Source organism: Coregonus lavaretus (genome assembly GCF_964263955.1).
Source record: "Coregonus lavaretus genome assembly, chromosome: 29".
Classification (NCBI taxonomy): Eukaryota; Metazoa; Chordata; class Actinopteri; order Salmoniformes; family Salmonidae; genus Coregonus; species Coregonus lavaretus.
In genome coordinates, this window is record NC_140016.1 from 18487547 (window position 1) to 18497488 (window position 9942).

Here is a 9942-nt window from a genome sequence, read left to right on the forward strand (position 1 = left end):
CGCATGGTCAGCACGTCATTGATCGCGCTTGCCAAATCTTTCCTTTTATCTCGCAAACCTGAAAAAACGAGACACGTAAGATCATCACTGTCGTTCAAAAGAGACTGACTGTCCACCGCTGGAAAATTAAACATTTTTTTTAAATGACCGTCGTTCTATTCTTAACCAGTTCAATACCAAATATAGTCATTGTGTTAATATGAAATGTCCTTGAACGGTGCGTAAGGATTGTGGTAAGGTTGCCAAAGTTTATAATTAAAAACGCTGAGATGATATTTAGTAATTGAATCACTTGCACGTGACAAATGTTATGTTTGATCATACAACCCACGAGCACTAATTTAGAGTTTAGAGCACTAATTTAGAGTTTAGAGTATAACTCTGTTTTCTCAAGTTTGCAAGGCTCGTGTCTCCAGATTGTATTACCCCTGCAGTGCACGCCGATGTAATAGTAGGCTACATCTCGGCGGTTTTGTTTAAATGACTGACAACCGAAGCCGTTTTTAAATCTCTGATTTCTACGCCTTTTTTAAGCAAATTTGCACATACCTCGATCTGTGTACACCATAGATTTAGCCGCTGATCCTATAGAAAACGTTTTTATATAATTGTCCATTATATTTATAACGTGGAGCCTAAAAATCTGATTTTCCTAAATGACTTCCTACAATCGTGCATATTCATCCTTAGTACGGGTTTTATTAGCCAGGCTTGTTTTGGTGCTCGGTTTGGCAGCGCGATGCGTCGGGCAGGCCATGCCTTCCGAGGAGAGCTCTCAAGCGGCCCCGGCATCAGTCAGTCTCCGGTCCCTGGTCACGGGGACCTGCGAAGATGTCCACAGATACGTGGAATCCGTGGTGGGAACCAATGTGATCGAGTCGACTGCTGAGGTGATGTTTGGAAATGAAAGGCCTACTTTATAGTCGTTATTTTATTAAATCTAATCAGCATCTAATCCTGTTTCCTGTTATTCTAGCGTGTTCATTCATCAATTAACTATACTTAATTCATATATTCTGTCTTATTTCTAAGGGTGACCTTTGCTACCTTTAAAAGCATTGCATAATTGTGGTTTTATCTGTCGACTAAAATGGTCCTTCTCAAATATGACTGTATTCCTCTCTGCATCACCTCCTTCATTCATTCATTCATTCATTCATTCACCCCCTTTTTCCTTCCCCGTCCCCCTTCTCAGCATCTCCCCCTCTACCCTTGCCCCACTACCTGATAATCTCTCCTCTGACCCCCCCCCCCCCCCCCCCCCACTCTGCCCTAATTTCATGTCTGCTTATATCCATGCACCCCCTCCCCTGCTGCCACTACTCTGTGCGCCCGGCGCCCCTACCCCAGAGTGTGCTGTTGTATCTAGAGTCAGTGCTTGGTCAAGACAACGTCTATTCCGTGGTCATGGTAAGAAACCACCAGGTTCCTCACCTGAATAACCTCTGCTCTGACATGGACCCAAAACAAAGCTCCTTATAGCAATGTATACAGGGCACGTGTCAGTCACTTCATACAGCGTGTCATACAGACAATGACTACATCACTCTGGAATTGTAGGCTACATCATGGCAGTTGTGTATATGGTTTGATGTGTTTTGTAACAGTATATAGTCTACATTCATAGCTGTATTCATGCCCATGTTTTAGATTGTCAGAGGGCCTTTTTAAAAGTTGCATGCAGACACATTACAAGCTGCAGGAGATGGATAGTTGTCTGTCCTGCTCTGACCCAGAGGAGGCTGGTGGGAGGAGCTATATTTGTCTGTGTCCTGCTCTGACCCAGAGGAGGCTGGTGGGAGGAGCTATATTTGTCTGTGTCCTGCTCTGACCCAGAGGAGGCTGGTGGGAGGAGCTATATTTGTCTGTGTCCTGCTCTGAACCAGAGGAGGCTGGTGGGAGGAGCTATAGCAGGACGGGCTCATTGCAATGGCTGGAATGAATGGAACGGTATCAAACGCATCAAATATAAGCCATTACAATGAGCCCATCCTCCTTTCGCTCCGCCCACCAGCCTCCTCTGTTTGACACACAGAACAGTGCTGCTTGTGTAGTAGCAACAGGTGCAGAGTAGTCTGTGTGTCCTACTACTATGACTACCATTGACCTCAGCTATGCAGTCTGGGGGGTTGTCGGTCCAGCTGTCAAGTCTTTTTTGACGTGATAGGACAGCTTCGATCTTACACACACGTCCTACAGCATCAACAACACCCCCATTATGCCAGCTGGGATAGACACTTGTGCATAGGACTGCACTTGTATAGTAACTGACTGGCTATTGTTTAACTGACTAACTGAAGGCCTGTGTGTGATCAAAGCCAACCTGTAGATATGATTGTGGGATAAAACATACCTGAAACCCACAAAAAGATCTTGGTCAGCATTGAGTGAGACGATTGAATCAGTGACCAACCTATTTATACTGATTGACCACAGCTGTTGCTATCATTCTAATTTAATGGTATCACTTGTCAGTCGTGCTGCACTAACCCCCACTAGAGGATCATGGTAAGAAATGAATGTTACTGTACATAAGCTCTAGGCGGGGGAAATGTGGTGACTTTGTTGGTAATTTTAAAGGGAATGTCTGCTCTACTCTAGAAAGGGAATATAATATTGTTTAACCAGAGTAACAGTTATAATTCTCTCGTCATGGTACAAATATGTCAACACATGTCAAACATTCTTCTCACTCTCTCTCTGTCTCTCCCTCAGTTCTTTGAGATGTTGAGCCGGTTTCTGGCTGAGGGAGCTGCCAGCGGACTGAATATCATCGTTGTTTATGTCACAGATATCCTCAGAGTCACAGGAGTTGATGGTGGGTGACAGAGTTTGTGTTTAGTTGGAGGGAGGGAGAGAGAGAGAATCCTTTTTGCATAGAATCGATTTTCTGGATTTAAAGAGCTAAAATTGTCATGTATTGCCACCACACCACACCACTGGCAACCAGAAAATGTTCACTTTCAGGGCGTCGGACCAGTATCTGTAGTTAATTAAATGTTGTGTGCCAGGGATTATTTTTTTTTGGCCTTGTCTGAGAAGAGCTGCTTCTCCCTCTCTGTATGGGAACTGGGAGGTGTGAGTTCTTCCTCTTGTGTCTGTGACTTGTTCTCTGTAGTAGGATCTAACAGCACATGCCATTCGGTCTCAATGATTGCTCCTCAAATTCACTCACGCCTTAAAATATATGCACTGACAAGTTCAAGAGTGAAGATGGTGACAACAAAATCATTGAATTACCCCCAGCAATATTCAAACACGCTTACCCCCCCTCATCTCCCTCCCCTCCCCCTTCTCTCCCTCCCCTCCCCCTTCTCTCCCCTTCCCCTTCTCTCCCCTCCCCTCCCCTCCCCTCCCCTCCCATCCCTCTCCCTTTTCTTCCCTCCCATCTCTCCCCTCCCCTCCCTCCCCCTTTCCTTCCCTCCCCTCCCTCCCTCCCTCCCCCTTCTCTCCTCTCTCCCCCCTCTCCTCTCCCCCCTCATCTCTCTTCCCTCGTTCTCTCCAGTCCACCTGCCATTCCCTCACTTCACCGCAGAGGGCGTGGCCTCGGTTGGTCAGTGGGCTCTGCTGGCTCTGATTGGCTATTGGGTGCTGTCCATCGTCTTGCGCCTGCTGGTGGGCGTGGTGAGGAGGGTGTTCTGGATGCTGAAGATGGGCACGGCGCTGTGGCTCTTCGGCCTGATCGTCAGCGATGCCAAGGCTGGTTCAGACACCACAGCCGTCCGGCTAGCAAGCCTGGTGCTGGGGTGTGCCCTGCTGGGGCTGGCCGGCTCTGGATCAGAAAAGACAGTCCAAGTGGAAGACCGCATGAGCATCCTGGAGGGAAGGGTGAAGGTGGTGGAGAGGAGGAAGGGAGAGGAGTGATGAAAGGAGAGAGGGGGAGGATAGTTGGAAAGAAACGGATGGTGATGGTGATGATGGTGGTCTGTATGTGTCAGTTTCTCAAATGAAATAAAGCAACCTCCAGGATTTATTTGATTGAAAATGCTTGTACGAAAGTGGCTTCTCAATTCTTATCCCGTTAGGTGTTTGTGTCTGTTACATGTAATATCATCTGACATCTGTGATACATGGCGAATACAGGGATTTAAAAAAACAAGGAAATGGACAAGTATTGAAGTGGTTTAATTACACTGAACTAAAATATAAATGCAACATGCAACAATTGCATTTTTTCCTGCGTTACAGTTCATATAAGGAAATCAGTTAATTGAAAGAAAGTCATTAGGCCCTAATCTATGGATTTCACATGACTGGGCAGGGGTGCAGCCATGGGTGGGCATACCCACCCACTGGGAAACCAGGCCCAGCCAATCAGAATGAGTTTTTCCCCACAAAACGGCTTTACTACAGACAGAAATACTCCTCACCACCCCCCACCTCTCCTCAGACGATCCTGCAGGTGAAGAAGTCGGATGTGGAGGTCCTGGGTTGGTGTGGTTACACGTGGTCTGCGGTTGTGAGGACAGTTGGACATACTGCAATGACGGAGGCAGCTTATGGTAGAGAAATTAACATTACATTTTCTGGCAACAGCTCTGGTGGACATTCCTGCAGTCAGCATGCCAATTGCACACTCCCACAAAACTTGAGACATCTGTGGCATTGTGTTGTGACAAAACTGCACATTTTAGAGTGGCCTTTTATTGTCCCCAGCACAAGGTGCACCTGTTTAATGATCTCACTCTCAACGTCAACAGTGAAGAGGCGACTCCGGGATGCTGACCTTCTAGGCAGAGTTGCAAAGAAAAAGCCATATCTCAGACTGCCCATCTTAATCTTTTATTTTTATTGGCCAGTCTGAGATATGGCTTTTTCTTTGCAACTCTGCCTAGGTCAGCATCCCGGAGTCGCCTCTTCACTGTTGACGTTGAGACTGGTGTTTTGCGGGTACTATTTAATGAAGCTGCCAGTTGAGGACCTGTGAGGCATCTGTTTCTCAAATTAGACACTCTAATGTATTTGTCCTCTTGCTCAGTTGTGCACCGGGACCTCCCACTCCTCTTTCTATTCTGGTTAGAGCCAGTTTGCACTGTTCTGTGAAGGGAGTAGTACACAGCGTTGTATGAGATCTTCAGTTTCTTGGCAATTTCTCGCATGGAATAGCCTTCATTTCTCAGAACAAGAATAGACTGATGAGTTTCAGAAGAAAGTTATTTGTTTCTGGACATTTTGATCCTGTAATCGAACCCACAATTGCTGATGCTCCAGATACTCAATTAGTCTAAAGAAGGCCAGTTTTATTGCTTCTTTAATCAGCACAATAGTTTTCAGCTGTGCTAACATAATTGCAAAAGGGTTTTCTAATGATCAATTAGTCTTTTAAAATGATGAACTTGGATTAGCAAAGACAACGTGCCATTGGAACACAGGACTGATGGTTGCTGATAATGGGCCTCTGTACGCCTATGTAGATATTCCGTTTCCAGCTACAATAGCCATTTACAACATTAACAATGTCTACACTATATTTCTGATCAATTTGATGTTATTTTAATGGACAAAAAATGTGCTTTTCTTTCAAAAACAAGGACATTTTCTAAGTGACCCCAAACTTTTGAACAGTAGTGTGTATATATATATATGCCATTTAGCAGACGCTTTTATCCAAAGCAACTTAGTCATGCGTGCATACATTTTACATCTGCATGTTCCCAGGAATCAAACCCACTACCCTAGCGTTACAAGCGCCATGCTCTACCAACTGAGCTACAAAGGACCTCTTTCGCAAGGCTGTGGCAGTGTTTGTGTTAACAGTATCCTGCCTAAATTGATTCTAAATAGCTCACAGAAGACCATTATAACACAGTGCAATACATTAATGCACAAAGGCAGGATGCATAAGAAAAAGTAAATCGACAGTGTATAGATAAAACTAATACTAGTGACACTTCCACACTGGTCTGATCAGCGGTAAAGCAACATGACAATTTTGTATTTTGGCCTGCTAGAGAGACCATAGATATATAGTGGTGTATACTGCTGAGGCAATGCACCATAGAATATATGCAGCAGTAACAAAGAGGAGATCTTGGAATTAAGGCACTCGGAGAAGAGGCTGGAAAGAACAGAATAGAGGCAGTTTGAAAGGTAGCAGAAATTCAACCTGGCACCATGACCGTTATACAACAACAAGACCAAGACGAGTGCTTAGAAGAGAGTTTGGTCGACATGTCAGCATACCATACAGCAATGTGTGGTCTACAATTGAACATGATCCTATTGCTATTCCATCAAATGGATCACACTCACACTTTTCCAAATTGTTATCCTTACTCCCTTTAAAAGAAGAAAACAATTGTTTTGAAAGAAAAATCACAGGAGGCTGCTGAGGGGAGGATGGCTCATAATAATGGCTGGAATGGAGTGAAATCAAACAGATGGAAACAATGTGTTTGATGTGTTCAATACCATTCCATTCATTCAGTTTCAGCCAATACTATTAGCCCGTCCACCCCAATTAAGGTGCCACCGGCCACCTGTGAAACAAATGTTATACATTTAACAGAATAAATATATATTTTAAAACTATTTTCAAAAGAAGACACCTGATAAGAACAGTTTTAATTCATGTTAAAAACAGGCTAGTTTGGCCTGTGTTACCCAGTGGATTTTGAGTGGTGGTGATTAAATGAGGTAAGGAGTTGCCCCAACCTCAGATCTAGGATCAGATTACCACTTCCACTATTCCCAACCTTAACCATTAAAGGATGAAATCATAGCTGACCCTCTATCTGTGGTTAAGGGGCAACTCCCCTCTCAGGTTGTAGGCTGCTGCTGTCAGCATTTCATTTTGTTAGAGGAAGTTGAGTTTGTCTGAGGTTTAGACATCACCACAGGAGGCTGTGTCTGAGCTGAGGCGAGGAGTAGAGGGGTAGTTGAAGGTGGGCAACTCAAACTGGGTCGCAGAGTCAGAGAGGCAGTCTGAACCCAGAGGGTAAAAAGGAGCCACATCTCCAGCAACAAGGCCTGAAACAAACACATATAGAATTAACACACTTACAATAGAATAACAATTAGGGGGGAGAGAAGGTTCTAGAGAGATGGGATAGAGAGCGTCAGGTGGAGAGAAAAACATGACACAGTAATAAAAAAAGTTCATTGATGATAGACCTACCTGGGGACTCAGACAATCTGTAGCTTCAGGGTGGATGGGGTAGCGCTGGTGCGGAGGGCTGGTCGGGGTAACTCAGTGTAGAGGGGGGTGATGTACAGATGCTGGAGGTTGACTAGGGTAACTGGAAGAAGGGCGTTGGTTGTTGAGATACTGCAAAACTACCCCAAACCATTAAGTAATCCACAGATATTGAGACACTTAAAACTGAAAAAGGACTACAGTTAATGCATCTCATCATCATCCTCGATAAACACAGTTTTGTCTAATTCTAAGTTTTCAGCAGCAGCATCTCATAACAACACTTCCAAACGGAATGAATAAAATAGTAACACAATAAAATAACAATAACCAGGACCGGTCCTTGCCCTTCTGCCGCCCTAGGCGAGACCAAAAAATGCCACCAGCAAAACTAGAATAGTCCCAGTAACCAAATGACGTTGAAAATACGTCTAAAATTACAATACATATTTTCCAGGACGTTGAAAAGGAATCTTTTCTGGATGTTGAAAATACGTATTTTCCAGACGTTGAAAATATGTATTTTCCGGATGTTGAAATCAGGATCATTTTTGGTTCTGAATGAACTTTATAGACGTCTATGTTTGGGACAAATCAAGGCTGGTCCAGACCGGACAAAATCTATGATTGGTTTAGATTTGGTCCGGATTGGACCAAAAATCTATGTCCGTGGATGTTGAAATCAAGGCCGGTCCGTGCTTACTGAAGTGTAGCATACAGTGTTGCCTGAAATTAAATGTTATGAATGCCCATCTATGTGCTAAGCCTACCGTTTGTAAAACACCAATAACAACAACAAAAAACGTCCGGACAGGACCAAAAAAAGACTTCCAAAAGACGTCGGCTCGTACTTACTGGGGTGTAGCCTACCATGTCGGCCCACAATGGAATTTTATGAATGCCCATCCATGTGGTAGGCCCACCATTTGTAAAGCAGGCCGTTGCATTGTCTTTATTAGTCATGATTCCTGTGACTAATCAATTAGGCTATTTAAGCTCTGAATATCAGCTACCCAACTTTATTATTTTATTTTTCGCTATGATCAGCTTGTCAAACATTGACAGATAGAAACTTGAAACCAATGATCATAACAATGGGGTCAAACTCCTGGAGAACAGTTGTGATTGTCCATCCCATATTGTCAATTTTACTTTGACCTGTCCTGTTTTTAGGATATGTTGTTTGTTAACATGACAGCGCATTTTTTATTCAATTGGGCGCCATTTAGGTTAGGCTATTTAATCAGAGAAACCTGTATGGTGTAAAAAGTGTCCGCCTCAATACATTATCATACATTTTATCTCCAGCCTGTAGCCTACAGAAAAGGCCACATCCTATATCTGCTACATGATTTATGTTAGATGATTTTTGTGACGGAATGTTGGTGGAGTGCCGCAGCGATGCGTCTCTCCAACAGCACCCTGGAGAGGCGCGCTGGGAATGTACAAGCAAAATATTTTATCACAGGGCGGCATCAATACTCACCTAAAAAGCACTTATGCCACGGGTTGAGAGAAATTGTCATTGTTTTGGGGCAGAATTATGTGAGGTTTTATGTGTTGTTGTTGGAGGTGCAGGACACACCTCTCCAGGGTGCTGTTGGAGAGACGCATCGCTGGTCAGTTTAGCTCAGAAAATGTCGCCCTCGTTAATCTGCCGGCAAATCCTGCCTAATGAGCAGGCCGGCCGTGACAATAACGAGGCTATATACAAGGGGGACTGGTAGCAAGTCAATGTGCAGGGGTACGGGTTAGTCGAGGTAATATGTACATGTAGGGGTAAAGTGACTATGCATAGATAATACATTTACATCATTTAGCAGACGCTCTTATGCTCTTGTGCCTTGCTCAAGGGCACAGACAGATTTTTCACCTGGCCGGCTCTGTAATATAATCCAGCAACCTTTTGTTTACTGGCCCAATGCTCTTAACCGCTAGGCTACCTAAAAAACAGAGTAGCAGCAGCGTATGTGTGAATGTATGTGTGTGTGTGGCGTCAATATGCATGTGTGTGTGTCCTTGTGTATGTGTATGTTTGTCAGAGTGTTGGTGTAGTATGTGTGAGTGTGTGGTTAGAGTCCAGTGAGTGTACACTGAGCCTGTGAAAGAGAGTCACTGCCAAAAAAATATGAATAAATATGAATAAAATAACGGGGTCAATGCAAATAGTCCGGGTGGCAATTTGATGAACTGTTCAGCAGTCTTATGGCTTGGGGGTAGAAGCTGTTAAGGAGCCTTTTGGTCCTAGACTTGGAGCTCCGGTACCGCTTGCTGTGCGGTAGCAGAAATAGTCTATGACTTGAGTGGCTGGAGTCTTTGACAATTTTTAGGGCCTTCCTCTGATACCGTCTGGTTTAGAGGTCCTGGATGGCAGAAAGCTCGGCCCCATTGATGTACTGGGCCATACGCACTACCCTCTGTAGCGCCTTGTGGTCAGATGCCGAGCTGTTGAAATACCAAGCGGTGATGCAAACAAGTTGAAGTAAGATTATTTGTGTTGGTACATAAGTCATGATAGAAATCTACAGAGGGTACAGATGTCGAGCGTTTGGGGTCATTTTTACAGCAGATCCTCTTCACACAGCAGATTCCTAGAAGGATGGCAGCGATCACATGGCAGCGATCACATACCATAAAAGTAGGGCTGTTCAGTATCTGTTGAGAGAGACAAAAGCTGTGCTCGAATACTCATACTAACAGCACTAACCATACTATTTGGGATGTAAACTGAGTATGTAGTATGCTTAATGGTCATGGTATGGATATAGTTAGTATGCAAAAAGTTCCAAGATGTCGTACTACAGTCA

General features: G+C 44.2%; 1 protein-coding gene across 1 annotated transcript; it reads left to right on the forward strand.

Moving 5' to 3' along the window:
* Positions 1-755: 755 nt before the first annotated feature.
* Positions 756-3864, forward strand: LOC311104565 (uncharacterized protein; the record flags this gene model as incomplete). The annotated part of the gene is made up of 3 exons (XM_084146440.1): positions 756-890; positions 2716-2818; positions 3506-3864. The coding sequence occupies 3 exons, from the start codon at positions 756-758 to the stop codon at positions 3862-3864; spliced, it is 597 nt and encodes a 198-aa protein (XP_084002566.1).
* Positions 3865-9942: the final 6078 nt, after the last annotated feature.